General features: G+C 41.8%; 1 protein-coding gene across 1 annotated transcript in view; it reads right to left on the bottom strand.

Moving 5' to 3' along the window:
* CTTNBP2NL (CTTNBP2 N-terminal like) overlaps positions 1–20488 on the bottom strand; it is a 35877-nt gene extending 15389 nt beyond the window's left edge. The window contains exons 1-2 of the mRNA XM_065403563.1: positions 20387–20488; positions 7654–7761 (exon numbers count right to left, since the gene is read on the bottom strand). Of these exons, the coding sequence (XP_065259635.1) occupies positions 7654–7761; positions 20387–20488 (210 nt within the window). The remainder of the gene's footprint in view (positions 1–7653; positions 7762–20386) is intronic.
* Between the last annotated feature and the right edge of the window lie 2938 nt (positions 20489–23426).

Below are 23426 nucleotides of genomic sequence, written 5' to 3'. Positions count from 1 at the left end.
TGAGATTACAGTCTAATTTGGAACAAGATGCAACAAGCGAGATTAAGAAATAATTGGAGGGAAGAGGCAGGAGGGAAAATCTAAGACAAGAGTGATAGTAATAAAGTCACAAGAACTCACCTAACTGGCATGCATAAATTGACTGTTCTAACTCATTTGAACATATTTAAAATAGGATCAGCTCATCCTAATTCAATTTAGTCCTGGCTGATTTCTTGCAAGAGTTCTAGCAGAAGGTGATCCTTAGAAAGGGAGGGTGGTAGTCTCTTGAACTTGTTCAGTAAGGCTCCCCACATGTAGACAGCAAGATGGAAAAACGTGCAAAGGCACATTTGGGGGATGCACAGAGGGGCAAAGGTAAGTAGGAACTTGAAGATAAGGTCATTGTGGAGAAACTACATGAATTCTTTGCATCAGTCATCACAGCTGAGGATGTGAGGTAGATTCCCAAACCTGAGCCATTCTTTTTAGGTGACAAATCTGAGGGACTGTCCCAGATTGAGGTGTCATTAAAGGAGGTTTTGGAACAAACTGATGAACAGGAATAAGTCACCAGGACCAGATGGTATTCACCCAAGAGTTCTGAAGGAACTCAAATGTGAAATTGCAGACCTACTAGCTGTGGTTTGTAACCTATCATTTAAATCCGCTTCTCTACCAGATGACTGGAGGATAGTTAATGGGACACCAATTTTTAAAAAGGGCTCCAGAGGCAATCCCAGCAATTACAGGCTGGCAAGCCTGACTTCAGTACTGGGCAAACTGGTTGAAACCATAGTAAAGAACAAAATTGTCGGACACATAGATGAACATAATTTGTTGGGGAAAAGTCAATATGGTTTTTGTAAAGGGAAATCATGCCTCACCAATCTACTAAAATTCTTTCAGGGGGTCAACAAGCATGTGGACAAGGGGGATCCAGTGGATATAGTGTACTTAGATTTTCAGAAAGCCTTTGACAAGGTCCCTCACCAAAGGCTCTTAAGCAAAGTAAGCTGTCATGGGATAAGAGGAAAGGTCCTCTCATGGATTGGTAACTGGTTAAAAGATAGGAAACAAAGGGTAGGAATAAATTATCAGTTTTCAGAATGGAGAGAGATAAATACTGGTGTCCCCCAGGGGTCTGTACTGGGGCCAGTTCTATTCAACATATTCATAACTGATCTGGAAAAAGGGGTAAACAGTGAGGAGGCAAAATCTGCAAGTGATTCAAAACTGCAGAATGTGAAGAGCTACAAAATGATCTCACAAAACTGGGTGACTGGGAAACAAAATGGCAGATGAAATTCAATGTTGATAAATGCAAAGTAATGCACATTGGAAAACATAATCCCAACTATGCATATAAAATGATGGAGTCTAAATTAGCTGTTACCACTCAAGAAAGAGATCTCAAAAAAGATCTATTGGAATTGGAAAAGATTCAGAAAAGAGCAACAAAAATGATTAGGGGTATGGAATGGCTGCCATATGAGGAGAGATTAGTAAGACTGGGACTTTTCAGCTTGGAAAAGAGACGACTAAGGAGGGATAGGATATAGGTCTATAAAATCATGACTGGCCAAATCCACCTTCTTTTTAGCTTGTTTTGTCTGTAGTCTTTAGAATACTGGAATATTTGAAACTGTAACATGACCAGTGACACACAGTCAAAACCCACATCAAAATGGGTTTCTGCCTGCTTCCAGCGTACTTCTGCAGCGCCAATACACAGTTAGCATTAAAAAATCATTTTCGAAAGTCTGGAAAGACATCTCATGGTAGTGGTGGGGACACACACTGAACAAGAGAAAACAACAGCCTCAGAATTATCAATCAGATGATTTATCAGAGGATGCTTGTTTCAGCTCTTAAAGTTTTGACTCTTGTTCCTAGCAGATCTATTCGTCCCATTTATCCTGTATGCATTTCAGTTAACTAAAGTTCTCTTACCAGGATTTCAGTCCATAACGGTTGGATACTGATCTTAGCACACTTCTTCAGTGCTTTTTCCTGTAATATTTTCTACTTGTCAAAATAGGAGCATATAGACTGGCATACAATTTGCACCATGCTACTTTACATATGTTTAAAAATATTGTCTATTTTATTCAATTAATGTTTTAGAATAATTATGACAGTTAAAATCAGTAAATATAAGAAGAAAGAGCTGTAGATCCCAGAGGCTTGGGCTGGTTTTGGCTGTAAATTTTCTGCTGCTCAAATTCTGTCTTGCTTCTAGACTAAGTAGCTTTGTGATTTTTTTCTCTAACATACGTAATATGTTCATAAGGATAACAAAAGCATCCTGCCAACATTGAGTTCAACTCCAGCCATGACTGTACTAACTCTAGCTTCTGGGATCGAGGTACAAAACACTGCTAGGAGACCTACAATATTCCACCACCTGCTCCACTAGCAAGCCAGATGGAGAAGAGAGGGATTTTCATTTCCCCATGGGTAGTACGCTGGGGGAACCACAGTGAAAACTAATTTTGAAGCAAAGTTTTTACTTCTCTTTTCCCACTAACTTCAGTTTTCTCTATACTTTTATTTTGAGGGGGGGGGGGGGGGAAGGTGGGAGACTGTGACTCACATTACAATTGATCCTTTACTAGAGCTAGGAGAGTCATTAATTTGATTACTTAGCCACTTTACATTAGGTGATCGCCATGAGCAGATCATAATTTCATTTAATTTGTTAATTATTCAAATGTACTTGTCAAATTCTTTGTTGGTTGGTTTTATGCTGTATGAATTGGTCACAAACACTTCACTGCTGGTTAAATCTCCATTTTAATTATTGTTGCTCATGCCATTATTTGAATGTACATACACCGAAGCCATCTTACTTTGGGTCAGCCTCTCCCTTGCACCCTATCAAAAAAATTGCAGGAATGCAGATCTACATTCAAGTACAAACTAAGTGTGTTTGCAGAACATTACACAAAGCTTGTGAGGGAGTAACGGGTGTCCTGAAAAGCCAAAACACTGTCTGGATGCAAGAAGACAGTTCAATAGAGGCCTTAAGATACAAGGTTTTTTCAGCACACAGTATTTGTGTGTGCTCTCAATTGGATTGAGGCTAGTGGGGCATCTGAAAGGCTAGCTAAGTCAGCAGTGCAGGAAGGCAAGCAATGTACCGTTCCAGTTTTGAGATATCGGAAGTTGTAACATTACAAGTAATGACAACCCAACTTGAAGTAACCTTTAATATTGAACATGGTCACATTTTACTATTTACTTCAATAACCTGCCAGTTCCATTTCCTCCTTTCTAATGTTCCAGTTTCTCTAACTTCAAAATTATTGAACAGATAAAGCACATTTCATCTAATAATAAAGGCTTTCCCCACCATATCTCAAAGGCAAAAAACTAATATTTGCTCAGTTTTTTTAGCCACTGGAGCCGTGAGATTTCACACTATGCATTACTTAGTTTATCCTTTCATCTTAACATACTGTTTGCTGCGTGTGTTTCTGAAGAGGTCTTACCACATAGCACTATCCTCTTGGCCACACCACCACCATAGGTATGCAGGGCTCAAAGCTGAGCAGAAATGTAGCATTTTTGCTGCACTGTGGGGGGAGGGAAGCCTGCATTCTCCCATTTCCTAGGGAAACCTATTACTCCAAGGTATATCCACTTGTACTACCCCAAACAATTACTTCTCTCCTTCCTTGGTGTTTTCCCTCTTCAAATATCTGTAGCCGGACGGCTTGAATAAGATGGCTGCCCCAAACTGGGAGTTTAAGGAGAATTTTCTACACTTGTTAACTGCTGCAGGTCACAGTATCTTGTGAAAAATTAAATCCAAGGGAATAAGATGGATGATGAAGTGGAAGTTCCCTCACAAAGAGAGAGTCATTTTGTACATGAGAAAACTCCTCCAAACAATCCCAGAGATTTACACCTGCACAACTGAGGAGGAGAATAAAAGGAGGAAAAATAATGAAGACAAAAAACAATCCATTCCTAAAAAAACATGTGATGTGTCAGCTACAGAATAATCATCACTGATAGCAAGATCAGGTTGTGCAGAACTAATGCGATGATGGCCTGACATACAAGGCAGATCCCAAATCTTGAACCAAGCCAGATCTCATTTCAAATCAAAGGATCCGGTGAATGGAGTCTAATAGGCAGCTTTCTTTTGTATACAAATTTAAATCCAATTTCCAACCATCTAATGTAATATAGAGTGGACTGCAACATTGCTAGCTTCTTTTCACTTCATTCATGCTGCCCGGTGCTGAAGCCTGGAAAGATAACTTTTACCTAAACACAACATGTGCAGACTAAACACAACACATATATTTGATAACATTTGGCACTTTCTTATCCAAATGCTTTCTTAATTATAGTTGTGGTTTCTCTGGGTGTTCTCCCTATTTGGGGGAAGAGCTTTAGAGAAGACAAAAGCTGCTTGCAGTAAATAAAACTAGACTAGTGCAACAAAAGCAATCTTTTATGAAAACATGTGCAATAACTACCTAAACATCTGTTACCAATAGAACCAGAAGGAATTATAATGCACAGCACAGCAAGGATAGGCTGTAAAACTAACCATTCATGGGGTTCTCTCTTTGAAGCATATTGGTAACCTTCAAAAGCAGACAGAGCTACAGTTAGTTGGATTTGTCACTTAGTTTTGGATGTTTTAGAATGGATCAAATGCGGAGGAACTGAAGGTAGATCTTTCAAGGTACTACACATGGAACCTGTTTTTATTTGCCACCAAACATGCAGAGCCCATGTTAGGCTGCAGAACTGTTCCACTGGTATCCACTGTAAACATCCTCCACTGTAAACGTGTGTGATGCAAGAGAACTATCGTGTGAGTACAATACTATACAGACTTTTAATAATGGTATCTAGGCACTATGGTGGTTAGTTCCTTAAAAATACATATAAGCAGATACAAGCCCATATGGTGAAAAATTAAAGGGAAAAGGAATGGGGAAGCAGCGTAAAAGGGTGGACGTTACCAGAGGGGGAACAGAAAGAGAACATTATGAGACAACATATCACATTATCTTTGAAAACTCATGGCGATTGGGGGAGGTCCCGGACGACTGGAAAACGGCAAATATAGTGCCAATCTTTGATAAAGGGAAGAAGGAGAATCCGGGGAACTACAGACTGGTCAGCCTCACCTCAGTCCCTGGTAAAATCATGGAGCAGGTCCTCAAGGAATCCATTTTGAAGCACTTGGAGAAGATCAAGGTGATCAGGAACAGTCAACATGGATTCACCAAGGGCAAGTCATGCCTGACCAACCTGATTGCCTTCTATGATGAGATAACTGGCTCTATGGGTATGGGGAAAGCAGTGAACGTGATAGATCTTGACTTTAGCAAAGCTTTTGATATGGTCTCCCACAGTATTCTTGCCAGCAAGTTAAAAAAGTATGGATTGGATGAATGGACTATAAGGTGGATAGAATGCTGTGGGAGGTCTAGATTGGATATTGGGGACAACTATTTCACTAGGAGGGTGGTGAAGCACTGGAATGGGTTACCTCGGGAGGTAGTGGAATCTCCATCCTTAGAGGTTTTTAAGGCCCGGCTTGACAAAGCCCTGGCTGGGATGATTTAATTGGGATTGGTCCTGCTTTGAACAGGGGGTTGCACTAGATGACCTCCTGAGGTCTCTTCCAACCCTGATCTTCTATGATTCTATGAACACCAAGAGTCAATGTCAGAATTGTTGCATGGAATTTTGCAGTTACCATAGACTGCACAGCATGCAAGAGAAGCAGCCCAGAGCAGCTTTTCACACATACAAGTCAACAGAGGACAGCATTGGATTAAAATTGGGTTAAGACAGCAGACCCACATGACTATCTATTCCATCTTTAGATTTGAGATAGATTAATCTTTGCCACCCAGCTAGAAAGAGATGAACCACTTGCACTAGCTACAAAATACATACATACAAAGTACAGACCATGCAAAATGATTAACTGGAATTTTAGCATGGCCCAGGACAGGAATTATGAACCTAGCTATAAATTCTATGTCACTGTCCACAAGTTACCAGATAGTCAACCTTCACAAAACTTCTCTAATTTTTCCCCCACAATACTTTTGCCTCATTATTCCCACACCCCCACTCTCCCATTTAATATTCCCTCTCAGAAGAGAATAGATGCATTTTAAAACATTCCCTGAAGAACAACAGATCAAGATTGCTGGATAAAATGGAGGTATCAGCACCACAGCTAAGAACACCTCATTGAGAACACCCTGTTCTCTGCACTCTCTCATTTTAACCTGAATGCCTTGGATAATTGTAGCTGCCCTGATATAACAGAGAAAGGCAATCTCAGTTATATAGGACAAACAACACAGGTCAAAATCAGCACCTTCAACCACTGCCCAGAGACAAACAGGAAACCAATGCAAATAATGGAGTAATGAAGAACAGACAATGTGATCCCTACAAGGGCCAGCTGAAGTTTGAGTGGTCTTAAGGTATGGTTTCTTCAACACATATCGGGTACACTGCAGCAGACAAACTGCAAGGGGATAAAGGCACAGATAAGGATGACAAGGTCCTGCATCTGAAAGAAAGGGATGCAATTTTCTAGCCAAATGCCGATAGAGAAAACACTACTACTGGTATAGGCCATCCAGATGCTTCTAGAGAGAGATCAGGACTTCAGTCTGTGACAGAGTAACGAGAGATGAATCAATTACCCCACCGAAGGGGCAGATGCAGTTTTGCAATTTCATCTGGTTGCTTGCCTCTCTCCAGGAGCATTAATTCCATCTTATCAGAGTTGAGTTTCAGCTAGTCAGCCCGGATGCAAGCCCCAATATCAGCTACACGTTTCTCAACCACACTGTCCAGCTCCAACAAAACAGCACTGTGCATCACTCACACAGGCAGTGAAGGCTGTGGCGCTCCCTTTCTTTTCTAGCAACTTAATATACACACTACATGAAAGAAGGGTACAAGACCACTCTGCAGGCTGTCTACACTATGAGCTCTTGAAGAGAACTAGCGTGCACATAAACAGCACTGTAGCTGCGGTAGCAATGCTAGCAGCAGCTGTGCCTCTACTTCCACTAGCAGTGTTACCATGGGCAAACTGCTATTTATACTCCCGCTAACTTGATGAGAACTAGTGTGAATATGTGTACACAAGCAAAGGAATCACAACCCCCGCCTGAAGTGTAGATGCAGCCTTACTATCCCATTGGGGCTATGTTATTCTTAGCATGGAACTGGCATCTGCTTCTTAGGAAGCAGTCACCCCTGCCAGAGAGATTTTGAGAGCTGATCTTCTCTGCTGCTCTGAAGAGTTTTCTTACTGAAGAAACAGGAACATGTGAAATAGTTAATTAAGAAGTTTAAGACTAACCCTTTTAATTCTTCCTGATAAAGAATCAAGAGCAGTTTTGTTATAAAAAAGGAAGTACTGACATTTAAAATGCTCTCTGCACTTAAACACTGAACTGCTTGCTTTTGCAGCCAACTTTTTGGTAACGAATTCCAAGATATAGATCAATATACAGCATTGACTATCTAACACTGCTGATATCCAGTGTGACTGTTTAAAAAGTAATAAATCATTGCTGCTAAACCCCACCTTGTGATACAGGCCTTTAGCAGAACCTACAGGAGGATGGTAGCATTTCTGACTCAATTACCTTACTTACAACATACCTTTAAGGCATCTATGACAAGATCTCTTGCTTCTAGTTCTCCTTCAAGAATACTAAATAGTGTCAGTAGTTCTGGCTTGCTGAGCTTTTCCAGATTCATTCTGAATACCTGAAAAACAAAAGTTATAAGAAAAGAATTAGTTCACTAGATGTTGCTCTGAACAAAACCAACGGTGATATTCTAAGACCCAGGAATGCACAACCTTCATTGAACTTGGAAACTTCAGACCTTTTAGTTTTTCAAATTGCAAGCTGTATTGTCAAAGGAGAAAACATACACACCAGTGTTTTCTTTATGACCTCCATAACTAGTTGCAGAAGATTGATTTTTCACCTTTTCCCAGGGGTTCACAAGCATATGCATACCCAGATGGTGTGGGCAGAAAATAAGTGCTAATGTACAATATTCACTGAGCAGCAGCCAAAATTAACAGGAGGGAGAAGTGATTTTTTTTTTTTAAAATCATGCTACTGTGGATTATAACCATAACGCTGCAAATGTCCCACTAAGGACTTAATCATGGAGCCATACTTCAGGCGTATAACTTGTAGGTTAAAAATGGCTGCTTAAGAACAATACCTTTGCAGTCCAAATTGATCCATCTACCATAAGATAAATATTAAGTGTATAAATTAGCATTTCAAAGCTACATTGTACCTTTTGAGCCATCCCTAATGACCTCTCCTGTGGCACAGACTCAAGTCACTCCACAAGGTTAATGCCACAGAAACATACACATACGCAGAACTCTGGTTTCTATTCTCTCTATGGAATTTCTTCAGCCCATAGCAGCTTGTGAAATACAATTTTAAGTTGTACACATTAGAATGCAGATCCAATACTTCTGGATACTGGATTTTAATTAAGAGCAACAATAGTCACATCATATGTTTTAACAAGTCTATGTCTCTACGGTGGAAGCCTAAAATACTCTGCATCGAACATGTATAGGCTGTGAAAAGTCCTAAAATTACAACCCATTCTTGCACATATCCTTCAATGCAAGGCAACAACAGTAGCAGCTAAATGTGTCAAATTCATCCCACGCTTTTGCCACTCTTAACACTTGCTAAAAGTCAAAAACGTCATGGGATGCATGAACAGACTTCAGTTTGTTACATGGTGCCCAACTGTGCTAGCAAAAGATGGATTTACCCACTGGATGATTAATTTTTAACCTTTGTTTAGACAAATATATGCAGCAGAATGGAATCCAGTGAAACCTACTACTCTAAAAGTCACTACTACTTTGCAGGTAATTTGCATAATTGTCTTGTGTACAGCTAAGCAAATAAAGCCATGTTCAATCTTGTTTAAGCAGACAGAAGGTGGGTGAGGTTTACTGGACCAACTTCTGTTGATGATAGAGACAAGCTTTCGAGCTATACAGAGCTCTGTGTAGCTTGAAAGCTTGTGTCTTTCACCAGAAGTTGGTCCAATAAAAGATATTACCTCACCCACCTTGTCTTCCTAATATCCTGGGACCAACACAGCTACAACATTGCAAACAAAAATGGATTATTTACGCTGATGAAGTTTTCCAGTTTCTGGGAAAGGAAAATTGTCTTGCTCACCCAGAAGAGTAACAACCTTAAGTATTCTCTATACACTTTAAGAGGAATTTAAAGTAATGATCTATTCCTCCCCTCAGCATTAATCAGAGGGCACTCCATCTATGAAATAATATTCTTGTTTCACTCAAAGTCCAGTGTGAAGTATTAAAGCAGCAAAGTTTCAGCAGAGCCGTACAGCTTTTTTTATAGGGCTTTTCTGGGTAGATTTACACTGGCATGTCTAGAGAGTCTTCTTAAATGAAAGCATAGCTATGGCTGTTTATGGTACTGTGGTTGTGTTAAAATGCAATGTAACTAGCCATTAAAGAGCTGTCAGCATAGCATGTGTTCAGTACTGCAGATAAATGAATTTACTGTCTGAGGGAAAGAAGTGTGACTGTATAATAAACAGTTTGGTAAACCTCTAAATGTCTGGTTTCATGATTTCCAACAAGACCAGCCAGCCATAAGTTGGGGCCTTCAAGACAGAGGAGGAAGTAAGTGGTTCTCCGAGTAGCAGCAGCATGATGCAGGAGAAAGTTTAAATTCCCTACAGGGAGGGAATTCCCTTCTGACAAGTTGCTACCCTACTTAAAAGCTGTGAATACTTCTAGGCAATTCCAACAAGATTATTGAGTTCCATTTCTACACTGGACAATGACTGAGTTAGAGACGACCTCTTAATTTAGTTATGAGTAAACAAATCAATACAAACTTTACTGCTCTGGCTTAACAAACCCACTTTTGTTTGACTCACTGAAACACATGTTTTATTTGTACTAAAAAAAAAATCAAAAAGGGGCATGACCTGTTGCTTAAAAAAAACAAAACAAAAAAATCACAGCTATAGGAGAAGTCTTGAAACTGCCAAATAAGTGCCTGGAAAATTCTCAACAACAAAATCCCACCTTCCTGCTTTGTTCATGCAAGTTGGTGAACTGCCCAGGATTATTTGCTTCCAGATACTACACTGATGTTAAAACACAAACTAAAAATATTCAAACATTTTCAGAGAGAGTCTTCTTAAATGAAAGCATAGCTATTGCTGTTTATGGTACTGTGGTTGTGTTAAAATGCAATGTAACTAGCCATTAAAGAGCTGTCAGCATAGCATTGTGTTCAGTAAATGATTAAAATTTTGAAGTTCATATTTAATGCCACACTTACAGCAAAGGGAAGACAACTGGATTTAAAGCAGCCTTTTTTCTTGAAGAGCAAGCAAATACAAATAATAAGGAAACTAAAGGAGAACACATTTCTTTTCATGTGAATACTTCCCCTGAAGGGCAAAAGTTGAGGCCATTTCCACTACTGTTCACAGACAAAAATTCTTTCTACCCTGGGTCATCTTTGTAGAACTAAAAGCACTGAGATAATAATCAGATTCAGGACATTTTACAGTCGCAGTTTGGCTTTAGATGCTTTGATCTCTGCTGCAAGTGTTCTTGGAAGAGGGCTTTCTGAACCAGCAAATACATTTAACATCCATGGGTTCTGGAATACAGTCCCCACATTCAAAATTTTAATTAGAGTTTTATAAGAATTGTTGAGACTTCCCAGGAGGGTAAAGGGAAGACTTCTTTAAACAAGAGTGGACACTTTAATTTGGCCCAGCTTTTTTAAGATGAAACATCTGAATTATTTTGTCATTTTCATTTCAAAACAGAGTTTAGAGTCAGCACATGCAGTGTATAGCATATTACAGCATTTTAGAAAAAAATCCCAACCCATGCCTTGAAGTAAAAAAAACAGCTATATTCAGGACAAAGGGGAAAAAAAATCAGAGGATTGGTTGGAGTCGTGAAAAACTGATTTTTTCAATGAACAATATATTTGCTCTATCTTCATTACCACTAGAGTTGGGTGACTAGTACAATTTCTCTCTAAATATCTGTTTGAATATTTAAACAAATATGCTTTGAGTTCACTCCCCTGCATATTTGTTTTCCACAAATATGCTAAGAAATTAAATTACTTTGCAGGGATGATCACAAAAACAGTAGATTTTAAGCCAACATTTGAAGAAGGCAAATTTGAAATTAATGTTATTCTCATACACTCAAGTAATAATACACCATCCATTTGAGCTGTGCATCCCAACAAACGTCCCAAAATTCAAATATTGAAAAACAGAAAAACTACTTCCAAACAAGTTACAGACCAAGTTATCTTCAGGAAATTACTCAAATCATTTTGAATATACATTTACAAAAACTAATCTGTTCCCATGCAGTTTTAATCCTTAACCAGTAAAGTCTGTGGATTCCCAATGAAATTAGACTGCTTATATGCCCATTTTCAGACATTTGAGCACATTCTTGAGACTAAGTTTGGCATATGTTAGGAGACATACTTGTTCCCTAGTCTCTTTCTGAGCGTAGTGTTACTTGGCATTGTCATCTTGCATTAAGTGGCTTCAAAAATATAAGACAGTTTTCAGCCACATTTATTCCAACTGCTTCAAGTAGACTTTGCTGGGAGGTCATATTCAGGTGCTATTGTCTGAGGCATATTCCAACCTATAAATCTGAAACAGGAACCACTTGTAGACATAATCTGAATGTCCATAATACATCCAGGTTTGTCTGCAGGATATTTTGCAGAGACTAAATCATTTAATGTATTCTTACTTTAGTATAAGAGATTTCATGGAGTTTAAAACTTAACTATAAACTTTTGCACAGGAACCTGGATGTTCCTCCACCCTAGGACGGACTTTCAACATGTGCTCCATCTGCTGTATAGGCTGGCCGGCCATGAAGCCAGAATCTGGAATATTCCAGGGTTTGCCAAGCCTGGAAAGCTGTGGATAAGATTCTTCAAGAGAAATGCCTTTATCAGAAGAATCAGTAGAAACCTAAAAGCTGATCTAAAACTTTTTTTTTAAAAAGCAACTAAATTCATTAGTGATCTAGTGTATTTTATCATAATAAAGTTAATATTTTCCATTTCCATAGTCATCAAAGGAGCCCAGTGAACCTTGCCCGTAGAAAGCCTCAGCTCATCTGTGAGGTATGCCTCACCTCCATTTTACAGATTAGTAATTCAAGACATAAAGTGTTTTCCCAAGGTCTCTCAAACCGTGGCAGAATCAGAAAGACAACCCAGAAATCCACATTCCTAGTCTTCTGCTTCAACCACCAACCATGCAGCCTCTTGTACTCAATTTTACCTCATTATCTACACTTAAAATTTCTACTGCTTTTCCAGTTTAGGAGACTCATATTTGTATGAGCTTCATTAGATTCCCATTTCAACAGGACATTGCATTCTTAACGACTATTCTGTAAGTAGACAATTGCTGGAGAATTGTAAACTGACCAATATACTTTTTTAGAGACACAGTTGTGCAAGACCAGAAACAAGACACCTCTCTCATGCCTGGAATTGTTTGATTGACAATTATGTTACTTCTACGCTATGAAATCGCTAGCTAGTTGTAATAGCTATTTTGTACAGCGCAGAAAGAAAACGTGTAGTGCCATTTATAAACGGAAGCAGAGAACAGAATCATAACATCCAAAAAGCAACTCCCATCACTATCTAGAATTAATTTTACAGGTTGGGACCAGGGCAGGGGATATGGCTTTGTTTTCAGTTTTTAAAATTTACCATGCTTAAGTAGGCACTTTTAAGTTTATGAACTGTATGACTGCCATGGACAGATTTTAAATCTCAACATCCTGACTGTCCGCCCAGGAAATGCATGACTTAATTTTAACAGTGGGTCAGTTCTTGCACAGACTAATTTATGAAGGTTAAGACTGAATCAGTATTTACAGGAAACAGTATCAAATCATATTTTGTGAGATGTTCACTCTTAAGTTGTATTAGTTCAGTGAAGAGAAGACAAATTTAAAATAAGACAAATATTTTCTTTTATCAATGAAGAAAGCTGATATTTTCCCCTGTAATTTTTGAGGTCCTACAGGTGGCAAAACTAACTGCACTAACATCAGTACATTTAGCACTGTTCTGAACATCAATTTTCACATTGAAAAAATGGAAAACCAGCATCTGTTTTATCAGCAATACATGGAGAATTATGCTTATTTCTGCATTAGCTCACATCAGCACATCCTCTGCAAAGCTGTGAGAGTTTCCTACTATGGTGCATCTGCTTGCCACCACGGCTCACAAACTGGATTTAAGTACAAATAAGAGGGGAGTTCACAGCTGACCATTGCCTGCAGCCATAAGCACGGTGGCTATCCAGTATGTTCTAAGTCAGGGGTCGGCAACCTTTCAGAAGCGGTGTGCGGAGTCTTCATTTATTCACTCTAATTTAAGGTTTCGCGTGCCGGTAATACATTTTAACGTTTTTAGAAGGTCTCTTTCTATAAGTCTATATTATATAACTAAACTATTGTATGTAAAGTAAACAAGGTTTTCAAAATGTTTAAGAAGCGCCATTTAAAATTAAATTAAAATGCTGATCTTACGCCACCAGCCTGCTCAGCTCGCTGCCAGCCTGGGGTTCTGTTCACCTAGACCAGCAGCGGGCTGATCAGGGCCTGTGGCCGGGACCCCAGACCTGGGGGGGGGGAGGGTTTCAGGGGTCAGGGCAGAGGGCTGGGGGAGGGGGTTCAGGGCAGAAGGCTGGGTGTGTGGGGGGTTCAAGGGTCAGGTCAGAGGGCTGGGGGGGTGCAGGGCAGAAGTCTGGGTGTGTGGGGGGTTCAAGGGTCAGGTCAGAGGGCTGGGGGGGTGCAGGGCAGAAGGCTGGGTGTGTGTTGGGTTCAGGGCAGAGGGCTGGGGGGGTGTAGGGCAGAAGGCTGAGTGTGTGTGGGGGGGTTCAGGGCAGAGGGATGGGGCTGTGGGGGTGCAGGGCAGAAGGCTCGGGGTATGGGGGTGCAGGGCAGAAGGTTGGGTGTGTGTTGGGGTGTGGGGGGTTCAGGGCAGAGGGCTGGGTGTGTGTTGGGGTGTGGGAGGTTCAGGGCAGAAGGCTGGAGGTATGGGGGGTGCAGGGCAGAAGGCTGAGTGTGTGGGGGTTCAGGGCAGAAGGCTCGGGGTATGGGGGTGCAGGGCAGAAGGCTGGGTGTGTGTTGGGGTGGCAGGGGTGCAGGGCAGAAGGCTGGGGTGCTCGGCTCGTGGGGGTGCTCCCAGCCCACTGCCCTCGGCGGCTCATGGCAGCGGGCTGGGAGGGATATGCCCTGTTCCACCCCCTTCCCCCAGGCTTCGTCCCTACCTCTCTCTGCGTCCTCTAGAGAGCTGTGTGCACGCTGCCGCTCTTCCCCCTCCCCCTCGCTAGGGCCATCAGCTGATTGGCCAGGGAAGGAGAGGAGGAGGGGCCGGAAAGCACCACGCTGGGGGAAGAAGCGGGGGAGGGGGGAAGCTTGGCTGCTGTAGAACCAAGCTTTTGCCTCCTGCCCCCGCAGGGGAGAGCGGTTGGGGGGGGGGGCTGAGTGGGGCTGGGGGCCGGGACCGCGGCAGGGAGCTGCGTGCCACTCAAAATCGGCTCACGTGCCGTGTTTAGCATGCTTGCCGTAGGTTGCCGACCCCTGTTCTAAGTTATCAGAACACAGAGCTAACCTTTATAATTCAAAATGGTAATGCTTTGACCAAAGCCTGTCCTATTTCCATAGCACCATACACTTAAAAAGTGCTAATGAACCAAGTCCCTGCCCCCAAAGATATTATTCTAAATAAGCACTTCATAACCCTCCTGCAAGACTATTTATAGAAACCAAAAGCACAAGCTATATAAACTAGTCAGTACTTACTGGCTTGCACTTTAATTTTCAACTTCGTGAAGCTCAAGATACTTTGAGATGGTGGACACACCCATACACACACTACAGCCTAACAGCAACAAGTCACATACAAGTGATAACTGTACTCAGAGCACAGCTCACCCAGCCATGCTGTAGGTCTTAATAATGAAAATCTCACAAGACAGATATAATTAAAACAGTATTTTGAAAAAAAACGCACTTGCACTACTATGGTTTTAAGACACCGGGTAAAGGTCACTTACGACACCTTGCAGATCTCACATTGCTGAACCGATGCACATTTAGAAATGGAACCCGTCTAACCCTTTTATCTTGAGGGATGCTGGTGGGGGGAAGAAGAAAGAACTAAAAGTCAACCCAATTTATTTTAGAACGCCAGATGTCTCTGAATCAAAAAAAAAACTCAGAGGCCATTACACCAATAAATTCCATCGTCTATCTGAATCCTATCCTGGGTCACTCTAGGCATGTCCTTATATTGTTAAGTTCCCTAATTTCGCCCCCTCTAAATACTATTCAGAGGACTGTTCCCTCTCTATCCCTGCACAATTTCCCCCCCTTAATACCACACACACACACACACTCATCCTGACAAGTAGATTTTCACATGCAAACTGGCGAGAATGGACCGAGCACCTCTATATTCCTAAAAAAAAGCTCCACTTACAACAACTTTAAAAACCATACTTAAGGAATAACAATTAGAACATTACAGTTCACATCCAGTGCAATATGTTAACCTGTGTGAACACAGAGAGATCAAACCACAAAAACTACAGTATTTAGTCTTATAGAATAAATATTTTTATTGAGTCTGAGATCTGCTACACTTTTAAGACAGTAATCAAAAGTTCAGAGCTTAAACAAACAGAACTGCTTATTGCTTGTCCCTTTTAGCTGTGCTACGCTTTTTTCAGCAGAAACAATTTTATACTTGAAAGCAACATTACTTATGGAACATTTTCTTCTGAGCCTGTTAATATTTCCCTTAAAATAACCTACTTTCCAGCATTTAACATGAAATACACCCACAAAAAATATTAAGATATGTTTAAGTATTTAAATTTAAAATTATCTTACAGACATATTTGAAATTGGTTTTAAATTAGACCTAATTATTCTGAGCATACAGTGTTGGAGGAAAGGATGAGGTAGGCTACCAAATAATAGGAGTATTTCCGTATATTTAATCATGCAAAATACCTGCACAGATTATTATGAAGGCACTAGGCTACATTCTGCTTGTAGTCATGAGTGTAAATCTGAAGTCCCCAGCCTAACAGAAGAATCTGGTCCACTGACTCCAACAGAGCTTGATGACACACTCCATGACTTCTAAGGGGCCAGTGTTCTAATCAGACAAGAACCTAACCACACCACTCTTGAAAAGAACACACAGCCGAATACGTAATAGAGATCGGTCAGACAGTTCACATACACTTAAGGATTTGACTCATGTGTCTTGTGCTTTTCCTTGCAACATCTTACACAGAACAGAAGTGGGCATTTTCCTCTAATGACTGGGGATACTTCCTGTCCTTTCACAGGCTATGGCTACAAATATGCTGGTTTTTCAACAATGCTTCTGTGTCTACAGCTCTGAATAAGCCTCATTTTAACTCCTCATAGCTGAAAAAGGGCTGATATTTTCAGAAGTCCACAGGCGTTCAGATACCGCAGTGATAGAAGCCATACAAGAACCTAAAAGGATAGTTTGGAAATCAGCAAAATAAAAATATGCTGTTGTATACACAGAATGTTGCGTCTGTGCTTTCAGTTACACTATTCAAAAACAGGCATACCACTCTCTCTAACTTCTTGTCTTTCCGCAAATGTATTAGGCAGTAAGCCAAAACCACAACAGAGATTTAAGTTAAAATGAGTAGCATTTGGGATTATTTTGGGGGGTGGGGGAAGGTGGAAGATTTAAACAAAAAGCAAAACAAAGCAACCCCTCTCCCACAACAATAAGTTCCCCACACCAAGTTATTCTTAAAATATTCTTTAAACTGTGATGACAAACTCGTCCCTAAAATCCCCCTGAACTATATGCTTCTGTTTTCTAGAACTACAGACTACAAATGTCACACTTGAAACCCCTGTATATAAAATCCTCCAGTTACATCTCTGGATGGCAAATCTCTTCATTTAAGAAAAAGCAAATCACCTATTCATTTCCGCTATCCCCTAATCTCTGTCCTGTGCTGTGCTAATGGTCTGCAGACAAAAGCTCTGGAAGAGGACTAAAGACTAAAAGCCAACTAATACATATCTTTAAGTCAAATACAAACACAAAATAAGCCACCTTCAAACTAAGATGCTCTGCACAGACACATGAAGCCTTTTTTCTGGCTGGGAGCTAGTTAAGACTAAAACTTTTAAAAAATGCACAACAGAAGCATATTTGTGTTAAGAATGGACTGACCAGACATTTCTGGGGTCAATCATCTCACGTTAGAGAGCTTTCTTCTAAAAATGAATGTTTAGATAAAGAGCTTGAAAAATCCATGTGTCGTCTTGCCACTATATACATATATGACCTGACACTGTTAAGTTCTAAATATCTACAACACCAACTGAATTCAGATGCATTCAGCACCTTATAGCATGGGGCACTATGTTTCTAGCCCTAATGTTTGCAAAAATATGTGTGGTTTACATTTCAGAAGCTAGCAGATGAAATTTTGTCTTCCTGAGTCTGTGCACAGCTCCAGTGACTCTGTTGCTGCTGGAAGCCTTGCTGAGCAACAGCAGAGTAGTTAATAAGACCAAAGTCATTTTCACTGAAGCCCTGAGGGTTCTGAATAGCAGCAGAGAAATTCAAGAATCATGTAAATTTCACACTTGGGAAAGTTGAACTGGATGTATGGTGTCATACTTGTAGCATAAATCCTGCTAAGCAAGGCAGGAGAAGTAGGCCTTGTGTCCCTCATAGAAGAGGATCATGCCTAAAAGCAGACTAGTAAAGAGAAGAGTGGCAGAGATTTTTTCCTCGCTTCCTTGCAGCAGCCAGGATCCTGAAGCAATATCCTCCCCTGTCTCATTAGCAGGAGTTCTGGGTTTCTCATGGAGGCATTACTCCAGGGCTTGGCCCATAGAGGGGGCTTCCCCACCCTTGCCTTTTGTATAAACTTCTCACTATTAGGCTTAGTTCTAAGGCTAGTAAGTGTCTGGTAAATTTTTGAGACCTAATTAGATACATTTCTGTTCCTACTTTATTCTGTCAGCAATTCCCTGACAGATACTCTTCATGCCTCTTTCCTCCATTTAGAGAAGAGGGGATTTTCAGAGCTAGTTCCAATGCTGGTCTGTGAAATAGCCAGCAAGGGTGTCAGCTAGAGTCTCAGCCAGCACTCCATCCGTTACAGACCAAGGATGTAAAATTTCATGACATCTATTGGGCCTCTGAATCAGAGTCTGTTCTCGGAGAAGTCAAACACTGGTTCATGAATACTGTGCACACAGACCAGACTGTGTGACTTGGAGGCACCTAAAAAGGAACTATCCAAAATGACTGATCTACATTTTAAAAAAGATGACCGGATTGTTTGTCAAATCCAGAAGCCCCAAAACTGGTTCATAAGGATAGGTGGCTTGTTGCCTGTTTATCTCCCCAAATTCATGTTTCAGCAACATGCAAACGAAGAATTGTTAAGAGAATCCACAAAAATATAAAGTTTTTTTTTAAACACACATAAGTTATCAACCTTTTAACTTTTGCTTCAGAGTGCAAATTGTAGATAAGAAAAAAGGCAAAAACCTTAAGTTTTCTTACCAAAGACTATTAAATATCTACATAATAAATTAGAGACAGATTATTTAGAAAGGCTTGGAAGATAACAGCTTTAAGTTAGCTGTTGTTTTTGTATTGTTTTACATGGAGAAAGAATAGTCAATTTCAGTGTTTTAAAGCCTTGATAGCCCACCTGTTAATGGCTTTACTGCAGGGTGAGGGATTTGTGATGGCCATTTTAGCTTCTCTATTTGGAATGACGTGCCTATACAGGTCTGCTACCAGTTTGTCCCTATCTTTGCTTTGTCAAGAGCTGTTGAGGCTTATACTTCCATGTTAAGTATTCTCTGCCTCTTTCCTGTAACATAGCCAGGCCAGTTCAACATCTTCAGTCTTCGAAGATAAAAAACTGCTGCCTTTGTTTGCTCTCTTACTAGTTTGCTTCTCATTTCTCTCCATGGGATGCCACTACGCAACTTTTTATGATTTTCACTTTTAGCTTCTGCTCCATCTTCCACATAAGAACCCACTTCCTGCTAGAGATGTCAAGAACTTTTACTCTGGGTTATTAAAGACACAAAGGTGGCCAAGGAAATATCTTTTATTCAACCTCACCCACCTTATCTTTCTAACATCCTGGGACCAACTCAGCGACTTCTCTGCATACTCTGGGTTAACACATTCTGGATTTCAAAGACTATATCCAGCCCTGATCAGAGATATTTCTCTCTACATCTTCTAGTGTTCTGTCTAGTCTAGTCTAAGATGGGCCAAAACAATAGCATCACTACTTCCTCTGGAAATCCATTCCATGTCCATCTCATTGTTATGAACTTGGGGAGGAGGGGAGAAGCACACACTTCAGCCTGAAGAATTCCTTCCTTAATTGCAGCCCATGGGAAACCCTTTTGAATAAAAATACAGTTCTTCCCCTCCCCACCCCTTGGTGTTTACATCCTTCAGATACTTGTGGACAGGCCTTTACTCCATTCTGTTTTCCCATTTCAAAATTGTTTGTGTTTGCATATAGGAGACATTAGTGAACAAACTCCAGAAACCAAAACACCACTAGGATTATTTTTGAGGGACACAACTAAAGTACAATAACCATCAAACAAATGCGCACTCGCTTTATACATTTTGCAGGAAATAATTTTCACAAAGGTGTGTACGCAAACTTCTCGAGAGTCTCTTTATATCGATGCACCTTGCTGCCAGTTTCCCCCTTTTAAAACCAGCAGGAAGTAAATAAAATCTCACTGGTAAAAGTCAAAGGTATCAACACCTACAAGGGTCCATGGGACTCGAGCCGTGGGGGGCTTTCCTACCCCTCCTGCAGCACAGTCCTTGCCCGAGGAGCGCTGCACTTATGCAAGATGATAAACCTCAGACACCGGTTAGAAGTTGGTGCTTTAACCCGGGACACTTTATTGGTTCTCACGGGCGCAAGGTCCCTCCCCCCGCAGCGGCCCCCGCGCACGAGAAGCGCCCGCGAGGAGCTGCTACCTCCCCCCTCCGGGCCACCTGGCGCGAGCTCGGCTCCCGGCCCCGGGGCCCCCCCAGCCGAGCCCGCCCCCGCTGCGGGCGAGGAGCGCGACGTTAGCCCCCAACCGGCGCAGCGTGCCCGCGGGGGGGGGTCACGCGCCCCCCAACGGCCGCCCCCTCACGGCCCCCCCGGGGCGGGGGCAAGCAGCGCCCCCCAGCGACGCACTGACCTGAGCCGGGCCCCGTCCAGATCCGCACCCGCCGCCGCTACCACCCGGCCGCGCTCCCCATCCAGGCTCCTCCGCCCGGCCCCGCTCCGCTCCGACTGACATCGCACCCGCCAATCGCCGACCCCACCGACCGGGACCCACAGCCAATCAGCGAGCGGGGCGGGACGGGGCGCCGGCCGCCGAGGGCGCCGCCAGCCAACCAGAGCGCGGCACTGGGAACGGAGGGGCGGGGCGCGGGGCTGAAAATCCCTTTTGTTCGCGCTCCTGGAGGGAGAGTGCGGGACTGTGATTGACACGTCACTTCCGGGGGTGGAGGCTGAGGCTGAGCTTGCATTCAGAGGTCCTGGCCCGGGGAGGGGGAGGGAGCTGTTCCCCGGCCGTGCAGTGCCCGGGGGCGGGGGGTCTGGGACCCCCCCCCAGCCTGGGGCAGGGAAAAGAGGGGGCACTTTCTCCCCCCGCCCCCCCAGCGCTGCTATTTCCCCCTCACATCACTTAGTGTCTGGCCTCTGCTGCGCCTTCTGCATTAAGTTCAATTTCAACTTCACCGTTGCACTATCTGTGCCACATGGCCTCTACCACCCATAACATTATTGGTAAGCTGGCCCTGCCCCTCTTGGGTGCTTACCATGTGCCCGATCAATAATTGAGCTGACTGTTGGCATAGTCCTTATGCTGGCGATGCCTGTGTGGTTCCTTCGGGCCAGTAAAGGGAGGAAGCCTGATCGGTGTGAATGAAGCACCAATGCAGGATGGCACCTGCCTCTTCCAGACAGGTCCTTTTCTTGCAACCTCAAACTAGAGGTCAGCCTCACAAAGGTTTTGTCACTTCTGTCACAGCACTATAGGGTGACCAGATGTCCCGATTTTATAGGGACAGTCCTGATTTTTGGGTCTTTTTCTTATATAGGCTCCTATTACCCCCCACCCCCTTTCCTGATTTTTCACACTTGCTCTCTGGTCACCCTACAGCACTAAGACATCTGATTTTGCATTCTGAGCACATATTTAGAGTGTAAGCTTTTTAGGCCAGGTAACATCTTTGGTTTTGTGCAGTGCATTGCAAAATAGGACCTCAGTCATAGTTAGGCCAGGCCCTCTATGTACTAAGTAAATCCATTTAGTCATGTCATTGTTGATGACATCATAGCAGAATTTTCAGAAGCCTTCGTGATTCATCACTAATTTACAGCGCTCAGCAGCTGTCCCCTCACTGATCTGCTGCACACCCTCATCCATCCATCTCCTTGCTGGTTGTCCCATGCTACGATGATCCTCTATCATTCCTTCCATAATAACTTTTGCAAGTTTCCATCTCTACAGCTGTTGTGACCAAAATACATAAGTTGGCATCTTTTGCTTTCTGACATCAGGGTTTGCTTCTCTCAAATAATATTTCTAATATAGGCATTCATCCCCCCTCCCCCCCCATACAGAAGATAGCAAGAGTTGTTGCCAACACCACATTTCAAAAGTTTCAGTTTTCTTCTTGTCAGCAGCATTAATTTATCACGATTCACATCCCTAAATCATTATGAAAAAAATTATGCTTTTCACTAGTCATACCTGCATACATTTTGAAATGCCACGTTTTTTCCACACTTTCTTGAGAGGCCATACTTGAGCAAGCCCTCCCTAGTTGTCTTCCAACTTCTTTGGAGAAGCCTCCTTGCTTTGATATAGATGAGATATATCAAATCAAGGAGGCTTTTATATATAATACCACTGTAGCTTCTCTGTCAATCGTGAGATCTGCTTGGTACTACCATAATACAAAAATAAGATGGAATTTTATTACTTTGCAGCCCTAGTGGTCTGAACTTAGACACGTCGGTTCAAATCCCTACCTCTTCCATTGGTTCACTTTGTGATGCTGGGCAAGTCAAAATTTGTGCCTCAGTTTTCTCCTCAGTAAAATAACAATGATGCTACTGCACTCTCATATAGTGCTTTTTATAGAGTAATAATACCTGCTGCAGACAGTGTTGTGAGGCTTAATTAATATTTGAGAAGTACTTTGAGATCCTAAATAAGACACCAGGAAAAATTAAAAGTAATAATTCACATTCCCAGGCCTTTTAATCTTTAAAGCATTTCACAAACCTCTAATTAAATGTGTTATTGTAATGCATTATTACTGGAAAGATAAAGTTTTCCTTTGCTGCTTAGACAGAATAATGTAACTATTTCTGAAGTGAAGAAAATTAATGATGACAGTGACAACATAGAAATTGCCTTCACTCTGAGCAGCATCTTTCCTGTTTGTTTGTTTGTTTTTAAACACCGGTTATGCAAATACTACCTTTCTAATAAGAAAGCAATGTAGAGCAGGTGTTGTCTGCAGAAAAAATTCTGTATTTTTGACAAATCCTAATTCTAATAGGAAAAGCACAGGACAAATTGAAAGGTAAATAAGATGAGAGTTTAGTAAGATCTGTCAGCTCAGTTCCTGGAGCAAACCACTCACTCATTGGAGTTTAAGCCTTTCTTTCGATCACATTAATTGATTCCCGAGAGAGAGAGAGAGAGCGTTCACATGGATTATTTTGTTGTTGTTGTTGTTCTTTTAGAAGTACTCCAAATTCTCAAAGCTCAAAATTAGAACAAGAGAAACAAAGCTTTTGTCTAAAACAAAGCGATTTCTAAATCGTCCGAAGCAGCAATTCCTTTGCAATGAACAACTGTAGTAAACCAGTGACTGATCCTTTTTCCTTTTATTTTTAATGAGAACTGTGTTCGGGTAAACAGCTCTTAGGGAGAAAGGGACAGATCGTCAGCTGCTGTAAAGCAGTGTAGCTCAGATGAAGTTGATGGAACTATGCTTATTTACACTACCCAAGGATTGTGGGCTTTTAGCTTCTCTTTGTCAACTCAGGAGGGAAACAATTGTATTATTATTTATATTACATTAGTGCTTAGACCTCAGCTGGGATCAGGGCACTGTTATGCTAGACGCTGTACATTCACAGGATAAAAGAGTCCCGGCCCTGCCTTACAGCCCCTTCGAGACAAAGGGTGGGAGAAAGGAATATTATCCCCATTT

This window comes from Emys orbicularis, chromosome 4 (genome assembly GCF_028017835.1).
Source record: "Emys orbicularis isolate rEmyOrb1 chromosome 4, rEmyOrb1.hap1, whole genome shotgun sequence".
Taxonomy (NCBI): Eukaryota; Metazoa; Chordata; order Testudines; family Emydidae; genus Emys; species Emys orbicularis.
This window is presented reverse-complemented; position numbering and strand designations above follow the sequence as displayed.